Source organism: Podarcis tiliguerta, assembly GCF_965153285.1.
Source record: "Podarcis tiliguerta genome assembly, chromosome: 17".
NCBI lineage: Eukaryota > Metazoa > Chordata > Lepidosauria > Squamata > Lacertidae > Podarcis > Podarcis tiliguerta.
This window is the reverse complement of record NC_139550.1, coordinates 31,507,305-31,531,668: the sequence shown is the minus strand read 5'-3', so window position 1 is coordinate 31,531,668 and position 24,364 is coordinate 31,507,305. Positions and strand designations below refer to the sequence as shown.

Below are 24,364 nucleotides of genomic sequence, written 5' to 3'. Positions count from 1 at the left end.
GTGAAACTGAAGCTGGCTTTCATTTCTTTGTTAATTTTCTACATACAGGGGAATTCCTGCTAATGGGGGTTCCATTCATGACCACTGCGCGCCAGTCCATTCCAACCCAGTTCACCCCATTCTGCCCCTGCCACACACCCCTTTCAGTGACCAAAACAGTGTGCACATCAGCGGTCATGTGCTTGTGATCATGCACAAGTGGGAAGGTGCCTGTAGGCGTGCACACACACACACACACACACACACACATCTTTCAACAATGGGGTGCAAATTGTTTGGTACAGTGGTGCCTCGCAAGACGAAATTAATTCGTTCTGCGAGTCTCTTCGTCTAGCGGTTTTTTCATCTTGCGAAGCAACCCTATTAGCGGATTAGCGGATTAGCGCTATTAGCGGTTTAGCGGCTATTAGCGGCTATTAAAGGTTTAAGGGATTAGCGGATTAGCTGCTAAAAGGCTATTAGCGGTTTAGCGGCTTAGAAAAAGGGGGTGGGGAGCAAAAAAATATCTCAAGACTCGCAAGACATTTTCATCTTGCGAAGCAAGCCATAGGGAAATTCGTCCTGCGAAGTGCATTGAAAAACGGAAAACCCTTTTGTCTAGCGGGTTTTCCGTCTTGCGAGGCATTCGTCTTGCGGGGTACCACTGTATGTTGCTTGCACTTCTGTTCTTTGGAATGCTTGTACAGTCATACCTCGGGTTGTGAACACCGTGGGTTGTGCGTTTTCGGGTTACAGACGCACCAAACCCAGAAGTACCGGAACGGGTTACTTCTGGGTTTCGGCGCTCACGTATGCGCAGAAATGCCGAATCGCATCACGTGCATACGCAGACGCAGCACTGCGGGTTGCGAACGTGCCTCCCACACGGATCACGTTCGCAACCCAAGGTTCTACTGTAATTTTCAGGGGTGTTTAATGGCAACATATGTGGAACCAGGACAAGGCCAATGGTGGAAGTCCAAAAAATGCGGTGCCCTTACAGGCCCACACCACGAACAGAGAAGTGGCACTGGTAAGATGTCACAAGATCTTGCTCAAATCTTGTGATATCTCAAGAGGGCTCCACAAGTTCTCACTGGAACCTGCCACTGCTGCTTCACAGGTGCCAGCATGCAACTCAGGTAAGGCAGGCTTCAGCGGGGGTAGCACGGCAGCACCTTTTAATTTCACTGCAGGTGGTGAAATAGGGCAACCCCCCCCAGACCAAGACATGGAACTGGAATTAAGAAAGGGCTCTTCTAATTTTCTTATTAGTTTTGATTGCAAGCTGTCAAAGACCAGATCTAGACATAACAAGTCAGAATTTGTCTTAAACCATGGTTTGATAGGAATGGATTTGCTTCTCTCTGCTGCCCTCCTACCACATACCGTATTTTTCGCTCTATAAGACGCACCAGATAATAAGACGCACCTAGTTTTTGGAGGAGGAAAACAAGAAAAAAAATATTCTGAATCTCAGAAGCCAGAACAAGAAGAGGGATCGCTGCGCAGTGAAAGCAGCAATCCCTCTTGCTGTTCTGGCTTCTGGGATAGCTGCGCAGCCTGCATTCGCTCCATAAGACGCACACACATTTCCTCTTACTTTTTAGGAGGGAAAAAGTGAGTCTTATAGAGCAAAAAATACGATAGGTCTCTATTCTGCCCCTTGTGAGCTTGGCTCTCTCTAGTCGGAGTGTTTTTTTCAAAGAAAACCAAAGTTTAATTCTGGCTTGCTGATCATAGTGGGTTGAAACAAGGCAAGGCATAATATAGCTTCTTTGAGATGTGCCAGGATGAGAGACCGGGAGCATGTTCATGAGCAAACCACATTTTAAGACAAACCTGACTTCTTGCGATGTACAAACCTGGCCAGTATCCTGATTTTCTGCTACCCACCCCTGGTAAAATATTGTCCCAACGATGTGTGCGTAAGATTGCAACCATGGTTATCTTATCATGGAATGTGAGGAGGGTGACAATGCCTATTCCACCAAAGGCTTTGGTTCTGTGCACACCTCAAAGAAAGCATGTACAGATAAGGCTGCAAAGTCCATCAAACTTTTTTAAAAAAGTTAACGGTAAGTTTGTCAACAACAGATTCTGTTTCTGAAGGCAACATAGAACAAACTGTTGCAGACCTAATGAATATAGTGTTCAGCAAGCCAAGCAGCAACGTCTAGTGGTGTCCGACAGGGGGATGCTCTGAGAGTGATCATTGGTAGCGGATATTACCTGATCTGAATATCTCTATTTTCATCTCTGTTGGACTGTATGTTAATGCTGTGGAAACTTATACCGACCATGGCGAGCAACGAGTCACCAGTATTTGGGTTTTTATGTACCTCTGGGAAAAGCAACCTTGGCGCCAGTTTGCCTCTTTATTTGGAAATGTGCTTGCAAACCAGGTCCTGGCATTCCTTCTAAGGGCTTTTTCAGCCCCCCAAAGCAACTAGGGTCTTGGATTCTACTGGCCCCATGGGAGTGTGCTGCCTGAGTGACAGGAGAAAGCTTCGAGGAGTTTATGATCTGCTGGTTTGTGAAAAAATCCATGACGATATTCAGCCATTCTCTGCCAGCTCAAGAAGCCAGATGATTAAGCCATTAAAACCTAAAACCGCTGCAGTGACAGTCATCTGTGCTGCCCTTGTAGGATTTTTTATTTAAAAAATGAATCTCCCAGAGCAGGCAGGATCACAGGTCTTATCCCTGCTTCAGTCTGGCAACAGCACATGGAGAAATCTCATGCACTTTCTCTAAGGTAAAGGTAAGTAAAGAGACCCCTGACCATTAGGTCCAGTCATGACCGACTCTGGGGTTGCGGCGCTCATCTCGCTTTATTGGCCGAGGGAGCCGGCATACAGCTTCCGGGTCATGTGGCCAGCATGACTAAGCCGCTTCTGGCAAACCAGAGCAGCGCATGGAAACACCGTTTACCTTCCCGCCGGAGCGGTACCTATTTATCTACTTGCACTGTGATGTGCTTTTGAACTGCTAGGTTGGCAGGAGCTGGGACCGAGCAACGGGAGCTCACCCCGTCGTGGGGATTCGAACTGCCGACCTTCTGATTGGCAAGTCCTAGGCTCTGTGGTTTAACCCACAGCGCCACCTGCGTCCCACGCAGTTTCTCCACCTGGCCCCAAAACGGATTCCAAAGGATGGTCCAAGGGAAGGCAATCCTCCCTCTGCTAAAAAAAAACGAAATCAGGAATTTGTGGAAGCTAATGTACCAAATAAGGGACATGGGTGGCGCTGTGGTCTAAACCACTGAGCCTTGGGCTTGCCAATCAGGAGGTTGGTGGTTTGAATCCCTGCGATGGGATGAGCTTCCGTTGCTTGGTCCCAGCTCTTGCCCACCTAGCAGTTCGAAAGCACACCAGTGCAAGTAGATAAATAGGTACCACTCTGGCGGGAAAGTAAACGGCATTTCCGTGTGCTGCTCTGGTTCACCAGAAGCGGCTTAGTCATGTTGGCTACATATCCCAGAAGCTGTATGCCGACTCCCTCGGCCAGTAAAGCGAGATGAGCGTCGCAACCCCAGAGTCATCTGCAACTGGACCTAACGGTCAGGGGTCCCTTTACCTTTACCTAATGTACCAAATCTGCATGCAGAAAAATAAAGTCTTTATGACCTATTTGTGATATAAGGCCCCCATTAGGAAGCCCCCTGAATCTATTGTGCTGACTCTACATCCTTCTTTTAGTTACGCTAGATAGGGTGCTTCTGGCCCTCAGCTCCTCTTGTCTTTTGGGGTCTCTTCCCACACAGTTTTCAAGTCCTCCACCAAACCCACACTGTTCCTTCTTTGGAGGCTGGGTGAGCTTTAAATCCCTTCCCCTTAGAATATGAACCCTATTTCACGGCTATCATGAAATCATCTTTCAATCATCACACCAAGGGCTCATCACCTGTGCTGTGCCTAGAAAACAGGGTTCTGAGCAGTTTTGCGCTTGACCCAAGCTTTCTTGGCAGGGTTAGTCTGGGGGAAACCAAATTGTTGTTTGTTCTGATTGAGTGATAAAGAGTGATTTTCCCCTGGGGTGCGTGGGGGAGGGAGGGAGGGAGGGAGGGAGGGAGGGAGGGAGGGAGGGAGGGAGGGAGAGAGAGAGAGAGAGAGAGAGAGAGAGAGAGAGAGAACAGTGAGAGGAGAGCTGAAATATACTCAGAGTCGAGAGTGGATTTCATGCTCTTTATTCAGCTCATAGTGGTGAGGAGGAATGGAAGTTACCCCAGAGTGTCTGCTTTATATACAGTGGTACCTCGAGTTACATATGCTTCTGGTTACAGACTCTGCTAACCCAGAAATATTACCTCGGGTTAAGAACTTTGCTTCAGGATGAGAACAGAAATCACGCTCTGGCGGCAGCAGGAGGCCCCATTAGCGAAAGTGGTGCTTCAGGTTAAGAACAGTTTCAGGTTAAGTACGGACCTCTGGGACGAATTAAGTACTTAACCTGAGGTACCACTGTATATTATTACACAATGGGCCCCACGTGATTGGCTAATTCCGGGATTCAGCTGTAGGCCAATCAGGTTGCAGATTCACTTCCAACTGGAGCTGGATTAGGTGGCTCCTGTGGACCAATCAGACTGCTGCATCTTGAATCCTATTGTTCTAGGACCAATCAGACTGCTGCCTTTTGGATCCTATTCAACTCAGTACATAACAAGAGCTAAGTGTGGATAAGCCCCAACTTGTCCAAACAGTAGCAAAGGCTTCACCTGTCACAATATAGATTGTATCAGTTTGGTTTGGTCCATCTTAAACCCCAAGAGCGGGTGGCGCTGTGGGTAAAACCTCAGCGCCTAGGGCTTGCCGATTGAAAGATTGGCGGTTCGAATCCCCGTGGCGGGGTGCGCTCCCGTTGTTCGGTCCCAGCGCCTGCCAACCTAGCAGTTCGAAAGCACTCCCGGGTGCAAGTAGATAAATAGGGACCGCTTCCTAGCGGGAAGGTAAACGGCGTTTCCGTGTGCGGCTCTGGCTCGCCAGAGCAGCGATGTCACGCTGGCCACGTGACCCGGAAGTGTCTCTGGACAGCGCTGGCCCCCGGCCTCTTGAGTGAGATGGGCGCACAACCCTAGAGTCTGTCAAGACTGGCCCGTACAGGCAGGGGTACCTCAAACCCCAAGAAACTGAGGAGGAGCAACCTGGGTTATATACCCAGATGTAACAAGCAAGTGCTTATCTCTTTCACGCCAGGCTTTCCCGCTGCTCAAAATCTTCTCTGAGCTTCTTTTTGGCACATAGTGGGGTGAAGTTTCAAATGCCTGTATTTTCCTTCCCGCTGGGTTTAATTCAGTGGGGAGAAAGGAGCAGGATTTGTATTAGAAAAGTCTTCTCGTTCCCTTTGTGAATTTTTGATCCAGATTGCAGCTTCCTGCAGCTGCTGTAGGTTACTTTGAAACAACAACAAAACCCACAATGACTTCAGGGTAAGCATTCCTATGACGTAATCTGATCGAAGCCAGCCAACGAAGCAGCGATCCACAATGCGTTCCACTAAGGTTTTGATTTGGGGAACAGCTCATTCTAATACAGCAATCCAATAAGGAAAATCTAATACAGTATTTCCTAAGCCCTTCTAAAGCTGGCAGGACTCTGAGCCTCTGACAACATTCTGTTCTGATGGCTCTCATCCCATGCTCCTGGCCGGTTGTTGCAAAGGCTGGAGAGATTTGCTTTGAATTTTGTGGGGATTTCTGCAGGCTATAGGACTCTCCCAACCTGCTGCTGTTTCACTGCCTCTAGATTTTCCCTCATAAGCTGGCTGTATGGTTGAGCGCAGGATGCGATGCTTGACAGAAATAGGAACAAGGGTTGGTGCTGACCTTTAAAGCCCTAAATGGCCTCGGTCCAGTATACCTGAAGGAGCGTCTCCACCCCCATCGTTCTGCCCGGACACTGAGGTCCAGCGCCGAGGGCCTTCTGGCAGTTCCCTCACTGCGAGAAGTCAAGTTACAGGGAACCAGGCAGAGGGCCTTCTCCGTATTGGCACCCGCCCTGTGGAACACCCTCCCACCAGATGTCAAAGAGAAGAACAACTACCAGACTTTTAGAAGACATCTGAAGGCAGCCCTCTTTACGGAAGCTTTTAATGTTTAATGGACTACAGTATTTTAATACTTTTTTGGAAGCCGCCCAGGGTGGCTGGGGAGACCCAGCCAGTTTGGCGGGGTATAAATAAATAAATGATGATGATGATGATGTGGGATTTTGTGTAAGAATCCTGTGGCAATGCAGGAATCTCAACAAAAGCATCCATGGCAGATGGCCACCCAACCATTAAATATCTAATATATATATAGTATAGCTGTTAAAAAATACATGCAAATGCAGCCTGAGAATCTTATATGTAATTTGCTTTAAAAAAAATTCTTTCAATTTTGCATTTTACAATTTAATCACAAATCTAAGTTTGCACATCCAATTTAAAGCATCCAGTCCTTATATCTAACTTTCATTGTTGTAGAGATACTGGTGGAAAACAGGCCTCCTGCATCGTTAGCAGCCTCAACTGCTTGTCACTGATTGACTCTCCCCCTCCCATTTGTTCTTCCTCAGGTTTTGTTTATTTGTATGTTTTGTTGTAAAATGGGAAATGATAAATAAAATTATATTTACAAAAGAGAAGAGTGGATGGATGAAGGAACAAGTCACAGCAAGGCAGATCTTCCTTTTTCTGTTTCAACAGGACCGCCCCCCCTGCCCACCGCTTGCAAGGAGGTGAGGAGCACCCACAACAAAAGCGTGTAGCAGTTTTTAAAGACTTTAGCAATTGCCTGATCTCTTAGACAAAGCCCAAAGGCCACCCAAAAGCATCACAGAAAGAGATTGTCTACAACAAGGGTCAGCAACCTTTTCCAGCCGTGGGCTGGTCCACTGTACCTCAGACCTTGTGGGGGGCTGGAGTATATTTTGGAGGGGGGGGAACCGAGTGAATGCCTATGCCCCACAAATAACCCAAAGATGCATTTTAAATAAAAGCACACATTCTACTCATGTAAAAACATGCTGATTCCCGGACCGTCCATGGGCCAGATTGAGAAGGCGATTGGGCCGGATCCAGCCCCCAGGCCTTAGGTTGCCTACCCCTGGTCTATAACAGAAATTTGAGAGTGTGGATAATAATGTGTGCTGATTGCCTTGTTCTAGCCTGTCTGGGCCATTTTTTTTTGAAATGGCAAATAATGTAATTCCTGAAACCATTGTCCCAGACCTCCCCTATTCATACACAAAATACGCTCTTTTGACTGGATTTGAAGGACTTATAATTGAAAAGAACTTTTGGAAAGCGTTTTTCCAAGATATGTCCTTCAACTGCAGAGACAATATTTAGGATCATTTAAGAGAGTGGTTTCGGGATTGCTCTCTTGTACTGTTTCAGACATGTGGTTTATGTACTTAAGTACCGCATTTTTCGCTCTATAAGACGCACCAGACCATAAGACGCACCTAGTTTTTGGAGGAGGAAAACAAGAGGAAAAAATTTCTGAATCTCAGAACCCAGAACAACAAGAGGGACCGCTGTGCAGTGAAAGCAGAAATCCCTCTTGCTCTTCTGGCTTCTGGGATAGCTGTGCAGCCTGCATTCGCTCCATAAGACGCACACACATTTCCCCTTACTTTTTAGGAGGGAAAAAGTGAGTCTTATAGAGCGAAAAATATGGTATGTGTGTTTACCTTGTGCACTAATGAACAGGGCTTTTTTTCAGCCAGAACTCACCGGAACTCATTTCTGGCACCTCTCAGGTGGGCGCAATTGCCATTCTAAGAAAATGAGGGAGGCATTCTAAGGACTCAGCTAAAAAAGGTAAAGGACCCCTGACAGTTAAGCCCAGTCGTGAATGACTCTGGGGTTGTGGTGCTCATCTCACTTTAATTGCCAAGGGAGCCAGTGTTTGTCCGCAGAGTAACGTTAGCTCACCCCGTCGCAGGGATTCGAATCGCCGACCTTTTTGATCAGCAAGCCCAAGGCTCAGTGGTTTAGTGCAAATAAATGTTTAAAATGTGTTGTAAAGTGCAATATACAAATGAGACACTAGATGGCAACTGTGAGCTATGACAAATTCAATGCATTTTTCAAAATGTTTTTTTTTTAAACTATTTTCACAGCATTTTAAAAATATGTGTATAGATTCCACCATGGTGAGTTCCAGCACCTCTTTTTCTAGAAAAATAGCATTGTTATGAACATTTTATTTATGACCTTAGAATTCTTATTAACACCATAAACAGAACTAATTCATTAGGGAGCAAATGAAAACGATTAAAGTCCAGAGCAAAGCAGATGTAAAGAAGCTCCTTTGGTGGTAGAATCCAATGTGATTAGTTAAAAGGTGAAGAAGAATGCACTCTGAGAGAGAGAGAAGAGAAAGACTTTTGAGGACATGCAGTGAGTCAGAGGAAGAATTTAACAGAGAGATCAGGGCTGGAATGTCAGCCTAATCTCCTGGCAATGTATCCAGAAAGGAATTTATAAACCAGAGGTACTACTGATTCCATGCCCTCATCCTTGGTCCCAGAACCATGCCGTTGCCATTAGGAGCCTGAGCACCTAGACCAGGGGTGACAAACGAAAGTGGACCTTCACATGTTTCCAGTTCCCATCAGCCCCAGACAGCATGGCCAATGGTCAAGGATTATGGGAGCTGTAATTCAGTAGTGACGTAGGGTGGGCCACAGGAGCAGCTTTTGCATTCATGGCAAGCAGGCTGCTCAGTTTTGTAAACGGACTGCCTGCGCTGGATCTCAGAGGTGTTCTGATAGCATTGCTCCTCTCCATTCTTGGTACTTGGCAGCCCAGGCTGCAGCGGAGAGAGAAAGCATTCCTTGGGCCCTCTCTCTGGACGTGAGGCAGCCTCATACCTTCAGCTAGTGCCAGGGAGCTCTGCCAACCCAAACAGGCTGTGTCCCCTCTAGGAGGAATTCACCAAACTTGGGAGAAAAATGGGGGATGTGTCCGTCCCAGATCCACAAGGATTTATCCCTCTGCTGGGATGTTTCAAAGACATAGTGGGCTGAGCAGGACTTTTGTGTGGACATTTGGCTAAACACTATGTGTTAGAAGTGATGTTAAGATTCCCTATTTATTTGTTTTATCTTCTTGGGGGCTAAGCCTTACTGAAACACAACTCAAAAGCCGCAAGCTGATTGTTATGTTTGCAACCAGTGCCTAAAATAATGCAAGTGAGGTGTGTGTGTGGTTTTTTTCTTTGGGGGGGGGAACCTTTCCTAATATTGATAAGCCCCTTCACTGAGCTCTTCTGAACACTGTTTTCATATTTGGTTTGGAACTCTAAAGCATCATGTCTGACCATTTTGGTTAATGCTTCCCCCCGCTGTATGCAGCTTAAAACCCTACAGCTAGCTGTTTGCAAAACAAATAAGAAAAAAGGTTAAAAAGCATTGCCAAGCATTCTGATTTTTCCGCCCGTGAGAAGTGGCTTAACTGACTCACTTGTGTGAGTCAGCGGGAGTTCTTTGTTCTGTAGGCACAGATGAGACTGTAGTGTTCTTCAAGCTATATCACATAGGTAGCGTTCTGATGTAATGGCAGGTAACCCAGGTAGCTGCCAGGGTGCACTCAACGAGCTACTTAATAGCTGGAACAAGGAGTACCAACAATGTATTGTCATTTGTAATGTTGTCCGTACTGAACTGCATGACCAGCATTATGTGGACACTGGGTTTTCTTAAATTACAATTTGTGGGGAAACTTAAAGCCTCCATGTCCATTCAACACTCTGATGTGCGCACGAGTAATTGTGATATTGATACCATACAAATAAGTGAACACCATGAGCAGGGGTGCCAACTTGAATAAAATATTGGGCGGCCCAGGTAAGCCCTGCCCCACATAACTGATCACATGACACAGTGCACACACACCATTTGAATGGTAATGCCCATCCACCTAGGAGTTGGCTTCTACCATAGGGTTGCCATAAGTCCAGAATTTCCTGGACATACCTGGAATACTGCAGTTGGAAGCAGTGTCCGGACAGAAATCGGGAAAATGTCTGGGGGAAAACAGTACATATGGCAACCCATGTCGGCAGCGTCATTTTTGCCAAATTTTGCTCAAAAACTTTTCACATTTTGAAATATGTCAACCCTATCCTATGATCATGAGATTAGTGAATGCGCAGCCCACATTAGAACAGCTAGTGGTGGCTGGTGGTCCATTGGGCCTGGTGCCCAATAGTAGGCAGAGCCAACTAATTCTAGTCTTGCTCCCATCCTCCTCTCTTGATACCCGGAAAACACTTGAGACCAAGGAGGAGAAGCCGACAGGTAGCTGTCATCCCTTGGACCAGTTCCAAGTGAGAACGGAGGCAGATGGGAGCGGGCAGAGAGCAGGCTGAAGTTGGTGGGGCACTGCCCATCATAAAACCTACAGATATTGAAGTTAACCCTTTATTCAAAGAAATAACCTACCTTCCTAGTAGGTCTTGCCCCAATGAAGCAGTTGCAAGGACCAAAGGTCCCCGTCTTCCCACTGCTCCCTAAAACTCATCCTTCCCAAGCAACCTGAGATTTATCCACCTTGTCTGTCTTTGGGAAGGACCTCTGGGAGACCAGCGGGGAGGCAAGCTGATCACAGCAGGGGGTGGGGACTCCCTGGCTTCTTCAGCCACTTGCCTCATCTCTGCCTCTTGGCCCCCTTCCTCTCCAGCCTCTGCATCTGCCTCTGATTCTGGACTGCTCTCTGCCACAGAGTCTTCCTGCTCACCATAGCCTGTTACTTCTTCAGCTTCCGACACCTCCTCCGCCCAGTCTGCTCCCTCTTCTCCCTCTGACCACTCATTGTTGTCCCACCACTACTCCCCTGGCACTGTGCCTTCTACCACTGCGGGCTCCCCTGAGGGTACCCTAGCTGGTGTCTCCCACTGCTCCTCTGCACCCAGCCACTACATGACAGCTCATTTATCTAACCATAGTTTATGGCCAGCATTACGTGTGAACAAGGTTAACTTGTTCCAAAGTTGAACAAATGCCACGGGTGTCAAAAACTTTCCACGCCAGAGACTGTTTGGTCTATCCCTGCACATAGATTGATCAGTGGTGTGTGTCAGTGTACTTCATCCAAGTTCTCCCTGTGCATTATCTGGCCTCTTTAGTCCCTTGAAATCTATGGTTTTCTGATGTGCTGCAGTTGCAAGAGGTCAGAGGTGAAGGAGAATAAAATATTGTTAATGAACCAAAAATCGGTTCTGGTATTTGAAGGTACTAAGGTAAAAGGTAAAGGACCCCCGGAAGTTAAGTCCAGACAAAGGAAACTATGGGGTTGTGCCACTCATCTCACTTTCAGGCCGAGGGAGCCGGCGTTTGTCCACAGACAGCTTTCCGGATCATGTGGGCAGCATGACTAAACCGCTTCTGGTGCACGGAGGACCGTGACAAGTGTCAGAGTGCACGGAAATGCTGTTTACCTTCCCGTCGCAATGGTACCTATTTATCTACAGTGGTATCTCAGGTTACATACGCTTCAGGTTACATACGCTTCAGGTTACAGACTCCGCTAACCCAGAAATAGTGCTTCAGGTTAAGAACTTTGCTTCAGGATGAGAACAGAAATCGTGCTCCGGTGGCACGGCGGCAGCGGGAGGCCCCATTAGCTAAAGAGGCTACATTTTAATATTTTAATGTTCCATTATTTTAATGTTGTATTTTACTTTTGTTTTTAAGTTGTAATCATTCATCTTGTTTTTATTATTGCTTGTAAGCCGCTCTGAGCCCGGCCTTGGCTGGGGAGGGCGGGGTATAAATAAAAAAATATTATTATTATTATAAATGCACATGCAGAGGGGCAAACTGGGTCTCTATTTCAGTGCAAGCTGAAATAAAGCCTAGTTTCACCCCTACACCCATGGGCATAGCCAAGGTTGGCCAGGGAGAGACAGTGCCCCCCCCCTTCAATAAAAATCAATAAAAATACATAGCTAACTGGGATTCTGCCCCCACCCCAAAAAAGGCCTGCTCTCCCCCCCCCCAACAAAAATACTGGCTACGCCCATGCTGACATCCCAGAGCTTAGACAAGAAAAGAGGAAAAATTACACTGAGCAGCCAGTCTTGTATGGTTAGGGTGGCTTACTTGAGCTGCACATGTAATAGATGCTTAGAACATGGGTAGGCAAACTAAGGCCCGGGGGCCGGATCCGGCCTGCAGACGGTCTGGGAATCAGCATGTTTTTACATGAGTAGAATGTGTGATTTTATTTAAAATTCATCTCTGGGTTATTTGCGGGGCATAGGAACTCGTTCATTCCCCCCCCCCCAATATATAGTCTGGCCCCCCACAAGGTCTGAGGAACAGTGGACCAGCCCCCTGCTGAAAAAGTTTGCTGACCCCTGGCTTAGAAGGTTCTTTTCTCAGTTTCTGCTTCTTTGCAATCTGATTAATTTGAGCTGGTTTGCGGAATGCTTATCGGTTCTGATGAGAATGGGCTCGGATTCTAAGAGGAACTCTTTGGAAATATTTTGATTGCTAGGCTCTGTACTATATCTGCTAGCCAGGCCCATTTCTGTCCAGGAAACTTTGAAGCAAGTGCTTGGACTACATAACTTGGATGCAACCATCAGACCTGGTACTGACAACACAGCAGAGGCAGGAATGCACATGAGTGAAGGGAAGTACTTGCATTAATTTGCAATCAGAAGTTGCCTTAACCAGCCTTCATTATAGCAGTTGCTGGATTTTTACCACTTCAGTGAGAGCTAAGCAGAAGATGCAAGGGTACAGGGCCTTTTGTGTCGTCTCCTGATTTGTCCTTTCTTCTGCTTGTCTTTTCATCCCTTTCTCCCAACATTCCCTTGTGGATGTGTTGTTGCTTATTATCCACCGTTATGGATTTCAGAGGGAACACTGAGAATTTTTTTATTTGAGACCACAGAAAGCTTACCAGAAAGGCTGCCTAAATATAAGCTGACAGCTGTAATACATATCACCCAGAACAGTACAGTGGTATCTCAGGTTACATACGCTTCAGGTTACAGACTCCGCTAACCCAGAAATAGTGCTTCAGGTTAAGAACTTTGCTTCAGGATGAGAACAGAAATTGTGCTCTGGTGGCATGGCGGCAGCAGGAGGCCCCATTAGCTAAAGTGCTGCTTCAGGTTAACCAATTAAGTACTTAACCTGAGGTACCACTGTATATATCTAGCATAACACAGAACAGTAATTTGCATGTTTAATTCTATATGGCAGTTAAGAATCTCTTTGCAAGATGCAAGCGTGCTATTCTAGTTTCCCATTTTCTTATGACTAAAACTCTAGCAAAAACATACCCTTTTAAAAAAGTTGCATTTGAAGGCATTTGTCATATCTGTATCTTATTCCTTCCTCTGAGGAAATTACTGCATGTGGTTTCCCTATTTTATCCCTATTCCCTATTTTATCTTTACAACAACCCTGTGAGGTGGGTTAAGCTGAGAGAAACTGACTGACTGGTTCAAGGTCACTCAGTAATAAACTTCATAGCTGAGTAACGATTGGGTAAACCTGGGTCGAATCCAGTACCCTTCCCACGAAAACCATATTTGCTTTCTGTCAAACACACACACACACACACACACACACACACACATTTAAAAGAATATGAAAAGTAATGGACTAGTTTGTAGCCTTTGTGCTTGTGGAGCTGCAGTTGAAGATGCGAATACAAAAGCTTGTGCAGCTTTCTGGCTCTTTGTGCTTAGAAATCTGAAGCTATCATATGATGTTCATGGGACACTGTCTTTACAGGAATCCACTGTCACGGATTACTCTGTGTGTTAATCTATGCTTCCAACACAAGAAGGCAAAGCAGAATGGGACAATCTCTGTGCACAGTTTCACAGAAACAAGCAAATAGCTGTAGTTTGTCATGCCCAGAGCAATGTGAATTTTGCTTTGGAAAAAGTTTCTCCATGCTTCCCAGACAGGGTGCCATGGTAGCTCTCAAGCCTTGTGTTTCCCAGGGACACACCATGTCTTGGTACCTTGCAAGACGAATGCCTCTCAAGATGAAAAACTCACAAGACGAAAGAGTTTTTCGTTTTCTGAGTTGCTTCGCAAGACGGATTTCCCTATGGGCTTGCTTTGCAAGACGAAAACGTCTTGAGCCTTTTTTTAAAAACCGCCAGTGCATTCCTATGGGAAAGCGTCAATACACAGTGGTGCTTCGCAAGACGAAAAAATTCACAAGACGAAAAAACTCACAGAACGAATTAATTTCGTCTTGCAAGGCACCACTGTATTGTGTTATGAGGACTTGGGTATTAGAGCAGGCAATATGAACTTGCAATATGGGCAAAGAAGGTAAGTTTTGTGCTTCTAGTGAATTGGGTCTGGTGGGACAGAGGACAGGGATTCGAGTCTGCGGTTGTATTATGAATTAACGCCACTCCATGCAGTTTCTGCCAGTAGCTCCCTGCCCCCTAACAAATTCCAGGCTATGCTTGGGGCTTCTTTCAGCATGTCATTAATCTAATGTTTATTCCAATGATACTGGGCTCTTCACACTGGTTGTGAAGACATCACCTTGTTCTGGCCCTCCGGTCTGAAGAGCAGCTTCCTATGGCGTCTCCCTATGCAAAATGAAACATTCTTCCCTAATTCCTTAAGGGAGGAATGTGGGTCCATCTCTTACCTCCCTGGCAGATAGAGGTCTCTTGCTTTCCACCTGAGCACCAGAACTACTCTGTACTCCCCAGCAATCCTATGCTCACATTCCAACACAGGTGCTCTTTGTGCATTACAATCACCAAATGGACCCCCCAAATAAGAATCACGTGGATCCCCTGTCTGATATCCTACTGGGAAGGCTACTCACTTTGTTCAGGTCCTAGCCTCTCCTCTCAGTCTCTTCTTTTCTAGGCTAAACATACCCAACTCCCTCAACCATTCCTCATAAGGCTTGGCTTCCAGACCCTTGATCATCTTGGTCGTCCTCCTCTGCACACATTCCAGCTTGTCAATACCCTTGTTAAACTGTGGTGCCCAGAACTGGACTCCGTACTCCAGATGTGGTCTGACAAAGGCAGAATAGAGAGGTACTATTATTTCCCTCGCTCTGGACTCTATACATCTGTTGATGCAGCCTAGTGTGAGTGTAGTGGTTAAGAGCGGTAGTCTTGCAATCTGGGGAACCGGGTTCACATCTCCACTCCTCCGCATGCAGCTGCTGGAAGGCCTTGGGCTAGTCACACTTCTCTGAAGTCTCTCAGCCCCACTCACCTCACAGAGTGTTTGTTGTGGGGGAGGAAGGGAAAGGAGAATGTTAGCTGCTTTGAGACTCCTTTGGGTAGTGATAAAGCGGGATATCAAATCCAAACTCTTCTTCTTCTTCTAGAATAGAAATAGCTTTTTGTGCTACTGCATCACACTGTTGACCCATCACACTAAGCTCTGTGGTCTACCAAGACCCCTAGATCCTTTTCACTTGTACTGGTGGCAAGCCAGGTGTGCCCCCCCATCTTCTTTACAAAACTAGATTTACTCTCCCCACATCTAGTTCCCACCCATACTGCAAGAGTTTCTATTTAAGTTGGAGGAAAACTAAAAATACTTGCTTTTGTAAACCAAGTTTGCTCTCTGCAGCTCACCAATGGACACCATTCTGCTGGAAGAGTTCTGTGCAACTCAAAACTTTGTTTGCAGACTCCCCATATCAGTGGGAAGGTGCACAACGCATGCTTAGGATGCCAATTGTCTCACTAGAGGGAGGTACTGTGCTGAAAATGCTTACTTCCCAACAGTCAAGAGCTTTGTTTTCTCATCCATGGCTCTCCAGGATATGGTAACTGAGTCCTTTCCCTAATATTTGAAGAACTGTGGCTCTCTCTGTTGTCCCTCTGCTAGGACAGAGGAACTGTAACTCTATATTTTGTAGGAAACCGCTGATGGTTTGCAGGAGCTTGCCTGCCAAATCCTAGACAGCCCATCTCCCAACTTCTCCTTAACAGGTAACTCCCATCCTGCAGGGAAGTTTGTTCTTGTATCACAATCCTCACTGTTCCAAAAGAACTTTCGATTCTGGTGGCTGTGGAGGAGATCCCTCTGCCTGAGGAATGTGTTTGTTGGGGTGCGTGTTTATGGCAGTGGTGGTGGTCTCCCTCACCTGGGGTCTCGGGGCAGACATCCTGCCGCTTGCCAGATGCACACCCTGCCAAACTATGCCTTATATAGAACCAGCCTACGAAGAAACCCCAAAACTGACCATATATGGTGAGTCTGTTGCTGCCCAGACTTCTGCGGCAGAGTGCAAAGTGCAGTCCAAGACGGTAGCTGAAGAATTTAGCTGTGGAGGGAAGCGGGGGGGGGGGGAGGCGGGGAGAGACTGGCCTTTTGCTGGAGCCAGTGCTCTGGTGAGCCCTGGAAGATGGAGGGTGCAAGGAGGGAAAGCGAATGGGTAGGAAGGTCTGTATTCTCTAATCATTCGGGGGGTAGCCCCAGACATTTCAGGAAAATATGAAGTTCCCTTAAACGCATCGGTCCATCTAGCTCGGCCCCAGCAGTGATCCTGCAGTTTCAGACAGGAGTCTTTCACAGCCCTACCTGGAGACGCCAGGGTCTGAACCCGGAATCCTTTGCATGCAGACTAGGAGGGTGCTAGGAGGCCATTCTTGAGTCACAAAACAGCGCCTCAAACTTGCAAACTTTGTATCTCACGGACGGATGCCCCTTAAAAATTCCAGGTTGGAAATCTGGCCTGGCCCTAAGCCTAACGGTCTTTAACACAGTCAGAAACAAGAAGTGAGCTAAGCTTATGGGAGTAAAAGGAAGATTCCACCCCTAAAGCTGTAGGATATTGAAAGGCCCGTGATGAGCAGAGAGCCAATCCACTTCACTGATTAGCAGGTAGTACAATCCTTGCCAAGCCATGACACAGCTGCCTCTGCTAGAGAGGCATTCTATTTTTAAATGTATTTTATTGATTTTTTAAAAATAACATGGAATAACAACCTCCACGTCCAACCCTACTTCCTTCCCACCCAAACCACCCTCCAAACACAGCTTCCTTATGGGAAAACGTTGCTCCAAAGTGTCAGGTGCGAGTGCCATTGTGAATGATGGCCCGTTGCATGTGTAAGAAAAGGATGGCCATGTCGCTATACAGTGGTACCTCAGGTTAAGTACTTAATTTGTTCCGGAGGTCCGTTCTTAACCTGAAACTGTTCTTGACCTGAAGCACCACTTTAGCTAAAGGGGCCTCCCACTGCCGCCGTGCCTCCGCTCCACGATTTCTGTTCTCATCCTGAAGCAAAGTTCTTAACCCGAGGTATTATTTCTGGGTTAGCAGAGTCTGTAACCTGAAGTGTATGTAATCTGAAGCGTCTGTAACCCGAGGTACCACTGTACAGTTATCCTCTTCTCTTTTTCCAGCCAATGCTTTGACTTCCTGAGTTAATTTTTCAGAGTGCCAGCGTCCATACTTTCTAACGCGTAGCATTTTGATGATTGAGATGTAAAATCTGAATGGCATCCCCTCCCCACTGATTAACATGGGGCAGGGGCACAATCTAGTGGAAAGTGCTTCTGCATAAGCCTTCTTAAGATGAACAGACGCTGTGTGTGTTCAGTTTTGCTAACCTTGCACAGGAGAACCTCCTGCTGGATTTTGCCTCATGCAGAATTATGAAGAACAGGTGGGGGGGCCCCACAAAACCCAGAAGCCCCATTCCTAGTTTCCCTTTTTTAATCAAACATGCTCCCATGACTTTCTTTAAAAACCACAGTTAAAGCACTCAACGAAAGCAGCGGCCCAACATGGCCTGTTCCCCATTCCATCCCCCTTAGTGGTACCCTAGACCTGTCACCTGAAGTGACTGCCTCTTTGTGCCTCTAGAGAAGAGTCATCCTTCCGACGGCTAACACACCTCAAGTCTATACCCTGAGGAGCGTATCCGCTCCCATCTTTCAGCCTGGACACTGAGGTCCAGCTCCGTGGTCCTTCTGGCAGTTCCCTCACTGTGAGAAGCGAAGTTTCGGGGAACCAGGCAGAGGGCCTTCTTGGTAGTGGCGCCCACCCTGTGGAACGCCCTCCCAGTAGTTGTCAAGGAGATGAATTACTGCACAACTTTTAGAAGACATCTAAAGACAGCTCTGTATAGGGAAGTTTCTAAGGATAGATGTTTTGTTGTGTTTTTAATATTTTGCTGGAAGCCACCCAGAGTGGCTGGGGAAACCGCATCCGATGGATGGCTAATAATAATAATAATAATAATAATAATAATAGCTCTGTGACCACCTGCTGGTCAGCTCACAGTATGGCAGAACCGTTTGTCTCAGGCTGAACCTCCTGGTCTCTGACAGGCCTAAAACACACAGGATGCCGTTTTTGAAAGAGAATCCCTCCCCAAGCATAAACTGGTCTGATCCAGGCCCTCAGACAAAATATTTGTGGGGAAGGGGCCTTAAAGATACATTAAGGGTGAGGAGCAGCAGGCATCACAAGCCCAAAGTAAACCAGCCATAAAAACCTCTCTTTTGTCACATGAATTGGCACAACTGAAGGTGCCACATAATACCCATTTTCCGCATTTGTAAGGACTCGGGCATTTAGTGTGGCAGTTTGGAACTCCCTGCCTATTGCGATCAAGCAGGGATCTTCACTGTACAGTGGTACCTTGGGTTACATACGCTTCAGGTTACATACGCTTCAGGTTACAGACTTCGCTAACCCAGAAATAGTACCTCGGGTTAAGAACTTTGCTTCAGGATGAGAACAGAAATCGCGCATTGGTGGTGCGGCGGCAGCAGCAGCAGGAAGCCCCATTAGCTAAAGTGGTGCTTCAGGTTAAGAACAGTTTCAGGTTAAGAGCAGACCTCCGGAATGAATTAAGTACTTAACCTGAGGTACCACTGTACAGTTTTCGGCACCTGCTAAAAACACTCTTGTTTAGACAAGCCTCCCCTGGTGCTTAGAAAGCTGAGGTGATTTTAATCTGCTTTAGTATTTTAACTTCAGTGCGTTTTACAATATGCTTGTTAATTTTTCACAATTTTATTTCTTTATTTTGGATTAAGTCCCACTATGTTTTGCTCCCACCCACCCCACAAGGAGAGAAAATGGAAAAAGTGTTTTTCCAAAATCTAGAAACTGTCATTGGTAAAGAGGGACCTCTGGAGAAGGTGTTCCTGTAAGTTCTTCCCAGCATGGGCTGCTGTGATAGGCTTTTGTCATGAGTGGTTTAGATGGTGCCAGACCAGGGGATTGGAGTGGGCATTTTCAGATGTGAAACGGAGGCTACAATCCTATGCCCATTTACCTGGAAACAGACCTCATTTAATTCAATGGGACTTGTTTCCAAACAGACATGTAGCAGCAAAAACTCAGGTTACAAGTGCTTCTCTTCTTTGTGAACAACAACATGAGAGAGACTCAAAACCTTCGTGTGAAAAATTCCTGTTTGACTGTGAATGTCTTTATCTTACCAACACTTTCATATCTGTAAAATGGGTAGAACAGTGATCTTCCTCATAAGGAAAAAACCAACCATGATCTAAGGTTGTTGATTATGCTGATCTTAGCTGCCCTAATCTCTTTCTTTCACACACTCTTTCTTTCTTTCACGCACTTTCACAGGTGTGTGAAACCTTTGGCCTGCTAGATGTTTTGCTGAACTACAACTCCCATCAGCCCCAACAAGCATGCCCAAAGGCCAGGGATGATGGGAGTTGGAGTTCAGTAACATCTGGAGTACCAAAGGTTTCCCACAGCTAGCTAGCCCACCTGTTCTTTAAGAAGGCAGTGGAGCAGCTAAGAATGCGAGTAGGGCTGTGGCTGGTTCAAATCTCACTTCAGTCCCAAACACAGTAGGCAGCCATAGGCAAACAGCTCTTCTCCTTGCCTCAACACCTTCATCTTCAGCGTGGGGAATATTGTACTGCCCTATTAAGCAGGGCTGTCGCAAGGACTGCAGAGTCTGAGGGAGGGTGAAGCACTTCGAAGGTTTGAAATGTGCTACACGAAAGAGAGGCTCTTTGATGCCTGAATTGTTCATCCTGGCAATTGATGGATCTCCATTGCCCATCATCTGTGGTACTTATCCCACCCTCTGCAGGTAACAGGATTGTCCCAGAGGTCATCATTTGAGTTTGCTTAGAGCCTGTAATTAATTACTTATTACCGTTGTTTCAGAGCGTTTGTTTCTCCCCCACACCCCATGTCCATTTGGGGGGATTAAAGAAAAGAAACAGACCACATCAAACAAAAACCCCGAGAACAGAAACAAAACAGAGTTGCCATCTTAAAAGCGATTTAGGTGTCTGTTTCTGCTAGTCCATTCCAAAACCTCCCGCAACCTGTTTCCTGAAGTCTTGCGTGGTTTTCCTCCTTGCTTTTGCCCTCATACCTGGACATGTAGTCACATCCTCCCTATTCCCTTCTCCGAGTGACTCGGTGCCATGAAACAAAATGCCCTGCTGTCCTGCGCAGTACTGATGTTATTAGATTTGTAATGCAACAGGCAGAGGTCCCACTGCATTAGATTAAGAAGAAACTCACAACTCTCAGTGCTAGGACGCATACACACCGCTCCATGTCCTTACCTTATTCTTGACTTCAGCTGACATGCCATAGGCTGGGCCCCTGATGAAGTGTGTCGCAGACATATTGCACACGTGCTGTCCTCTGCGCGGTTTGCTCTCTGGGTGTGTTTTGGTGCCTTCTTGGTGCACGGCGTGTCTGCCTCTGAGCTGCTTTCCCTGCAACTTTTAAAAACTCTTGGCTCTCCGGCTCTCCCCCTCCTCCTGCCCAAGGGGGAGTCCTTCCATTGGCCAGACAGCATGGCCAATCGCCACCTGCCAGGGATGCTGATGTCAGCCTGTTGGTATTAAGAAATGATGGTGTCATTTTTTCCACCTTGGGGGGCTTGGGGGGCATCCAGTTCTTCTGCTGACTCAATTCCCTGATGGATGTTTTAAATATTTACAGAAGCCCTTGTCACTTCTGAGCATGTGAAAAGAGGGGAAGAGTCGATGGATCCGACTGGCAAAGCATCCCCTGCCCACAGGTCTCCCTCCCCGGTGGTAGTGCAACCTCCTGCCTCTTTTACTCATTAGTTCTGTCCCCTTTTTCAACCTTATGCTTCTGTGTGGCTCTTCCTCCTTTGCATCTCCCTTCCACTCTCTCCCTTCTAGCATCTTTCCCAAGCAAAGCCTCTACGCCACTCACTTTCCTTTTCATGCATCAAAACCCAGAAGGAACAAGCTAGAAAAACAGTCCAGTCATCCAGAGGGCAGCACATCGCTGTTTGGCCAGGCCTCCCTGACCCTTTCTGCCCCAGCTCCCTTTGCTTTGTCATCTTCTTTGGCTTTTGAGTCTCACATGTTGCTCTGCTAGCTGCTCTGCTCCTTTCCCTTTTCTTTTCGCAAAGAGCTTTTGCAAACTATCAGCACGAAACAAGAAAAGTTCAGCTCTGTACTTTTTTCCCCAGCAGCAGCGGCGGCTGCTAAACAGTCCTTTCTCTATAAACTCGAAGAATCTAAATAGACAAGAAAGCTTTGCAGAATGAAACTACAGTGGTACCTCGGGTTACAGACACTTCAGGTTACAGACTTGCTAACCCAGAAATAGTACCTTGGGTTAAGAACTTTGCTTTATGATGAGAACAGAAATCGCGCAGTGGTGGTGCGGCAGCAGCGGGAGGCCCCATTAGCTAAAGTGGTGCTTCAGGTTAAGAACAGTTTCAGGTTAAGAACGAACCTCCAGAACGAATTAAGTTCTTAACCCGAGGTACCACTGTACTGTTCAGAAATCAGGCATGGGAAGGGAACATTTGACTGAGCAACTTACTGATTTGCTGAAGCCACCAAACCGGTACAGACAATGGTGGCATTTCAAGGTTGAGCAGGTTTTGAGATGTATTCGAGAGACAAGAAAGAATATTTAGCAGTGTGCAGCAGGGGAGCAGGACTCTCCCCAAGTTTAATAAACCCTTCTTCATTAAACTATAATAAAGAAAGGATTTTTTAAAAAGAATATCTCAGTCACATCTTCCTACCAGTTCCCAGTCTCTTGACACGGATGTGAAAAAGCTAGCAGAGCAGAGCAGCTCTTCCGATTTCTTCCTGTGTGGCAGGACAGTTTTTGGCCTAAACAGTTCAGTTGGGCCTCAAGGTTGTCAGATTTGGCATAAACATCAGGTGGGGCAGCTGTTTCCAGCTGTGCTTTGGCTTTTAAAACTCACTGGTGGGCGTTGGGAGAAATCCCGTTGGGGCCTCCCCATCCGACTATGGATTCAAGGAGAACCATCTACCACAGCAGACTGGGTTGTGTCTAGACAATCATGATTTCCCAAGCTCTTGCTGACTGGGAATCTGCCTTGATGGCTTCTAACCTTCACACATCATCCATTTCTTGCTGCCACACTATTCCTAAAGCTGGGGTCTACCTGTTAGCAAATCTTATTAAAGAGCCCTAGAGCTTTTTGTCCCATCCATCACTTCCCTCGAAGTCCCCGATTCCCAGCTCGTGCTTCTGGAGTGGCCTCAAACTTTGACACGGCTGCAAGGGACTTGAGGTCCTTTGCCAAACCAGTGCAAATAAAGCTGCTCAGCAGCAGCAGCAACAGCTTTCAAAGATCTCATAATTTCTCCTCCTCCTCCTTTGGGAGCCAGTGTGGTGTAGTGGTTAAGAGCGGTAGTCTCGTAATCTGGTGAACCGGGTTCGATTCCCTGCTCCTCCACATGCAGCTGCTGGGTGACCTTGGGCCAGTCGCACTTCTCTGAAGTCTCTCAGCCCCACTCACCTCACAGAGTGTTTGTTGTGGGGGAGGAAGGGAAAGGAGAATGTTAGCCGCTTTGAGACTCCTTAAAGGGAGTGAAAGGCGGGATATCAAATCCAAACTCTTCTTCTTCTTTGTGACCCTTGCACTGAAATCAAGGATTCTCCTGGTTTTGGAGAATGCCGTCTCTGCAGGTAGGCCAGAGACCAATCCATGGGTTGAAGGCGACCCTATCCAATGTGGACCATGAAAGGGAGAGGGACCATTACTGCAAGAAGCGATGCTAGAGGGGCGTGATTGCTGGGCAAAATGTTATCTGAGGCCGCTAGTATTTCTTTCTAGCAGAAGGGACTTCTTGTGTTTCAGGGGATCACTGGTCAGTGGCATAGTGTGTGTGGGCGAGAGGGGCAATTGCCCCAAATGTTATCTGAGGCCGCTAGCATTGCTCTCTAGCAGAAGGGACTTTTTGTGTTTCAGGGAATCATTGATCAGTGACGTAGTGTGTGGGGGCAAGAAGGGCCCCAGGCACATTTTTTGGGGAAAACACATCACTTTCTCTCTCCCTGCTGAGAAGACCCTTCCCCACCAACATTGCTGCCAACGCCGCCCAGCCCTGACAGGAACTGTTTCCAGGTGGGGCAGGCATGACTCTGCTTCCTTTTGGGGGACAGGAGAGGAGGTGGGAAGACCACAGGGGCCTACTGCGCCCTGTGCTAGTTCTCGTGCCTCTCCTCCTGGGCTGCACAACCTTCACTACCGGGCACTACGGAGCAGTGTTGCTTCTGCCAGGTGGGTGGTGTGCATATGTCTGTCTGTGCTCCCTCACCCCCGGCTGCTGGTCCCAGGGCTACGTTGGTGGTGGTTTGAGGGCATTGGGAGTTGTACGTCACCTTTCTTACCCCGGTCACTGGCAACCCATGATACACCACCAGGGCCATCTTAAGCATATGTGGTGCCGGGGTGCAAAGATACGCCCAGTGCCCCTAGGTTGCCCAGAGTTGCCTACCTTATCTGGGGGAGATAACCCCCAAAGTTGTTTACCTTTAGAACGGTTGCAGGACACAGGGGCTCACAGTGCCAACCAATGGGATTTGTTGCTGCCGTCGGCGCTGTCAGCACGTGGCAGATCCCATCCAGAGAAGTTTCCTCCGCTGCTGCTTGCATTCCCCGTCGTTCTGCACTGGCACCCTGCCTTGGGCAGCGCTGGGAGTGTGTGCTGACAGCGGAAAAGCCAGCAATGGAATCCGCAGCTCGGCGCATGCAACAGGATGCATCGTGCAGCACCCACAATGTTACACGGTGCCCTGGGCGCGGCGCCAAAACAGTTAGCTGCCATGCAGCTGGGGCAAGAGCCGACAGCTGAGCGGAGCGGAGTGGAGCCCATCAGAGCACTGAGCTGCCCGCAGCAGAAAAGCCCATGGTGCTCCAACAGGCTCTGCTCTGCTCTGCTCTGCTCAACTGTCGGCAGCCTGGTGCCCCTGAGAGCCCAGCGCCCAGGTGCAGTGCACCCCTAGCGCCGACGGTTAAGATGGCTCTTTACACCATTGTCATTGATTGAGCACTTGCTAAAGGGACAAGAAAGAAGAAAACCCTCAGCAAACAAATAGACAGCCTAGAATTCTTTTGCAAACTTTTGACTTCTCTTTCCTTGTAACCGTTACCGTAGGATAAACT

General features: G+C 47.3%; 1 protein-coding gene across 2 annotated transcripts in view; it reads right to left on the bottom strand.

Annotated features, from left to right (window-relative positions):
- CNN1 (calponin 1) overlaps window positions 1-20,683 on the bottom strand; it is a 37,177-nt gene extending 16,494 nt beyond the window's left edge. For both annotated transcript variants that reach the window (XR_014506341.1, XM_083420603.1), the window contains exon 1: window positions 20,514-20,683. Coding sequence is in view for 1 of the 2 variants with exons in the window: in XM_083420603.1 (XP_083276729.1) it covers window positions 20,514-20,576 (63 nt within the window). In the remaining variant the exon portion in view is untranslated. The remainder of the gene's footprint in view (window positions 1-20,513) is intronic.
- Between the last annotated feature and the right edge of the window lie 3,681 nt (window positions 20,684-24,364).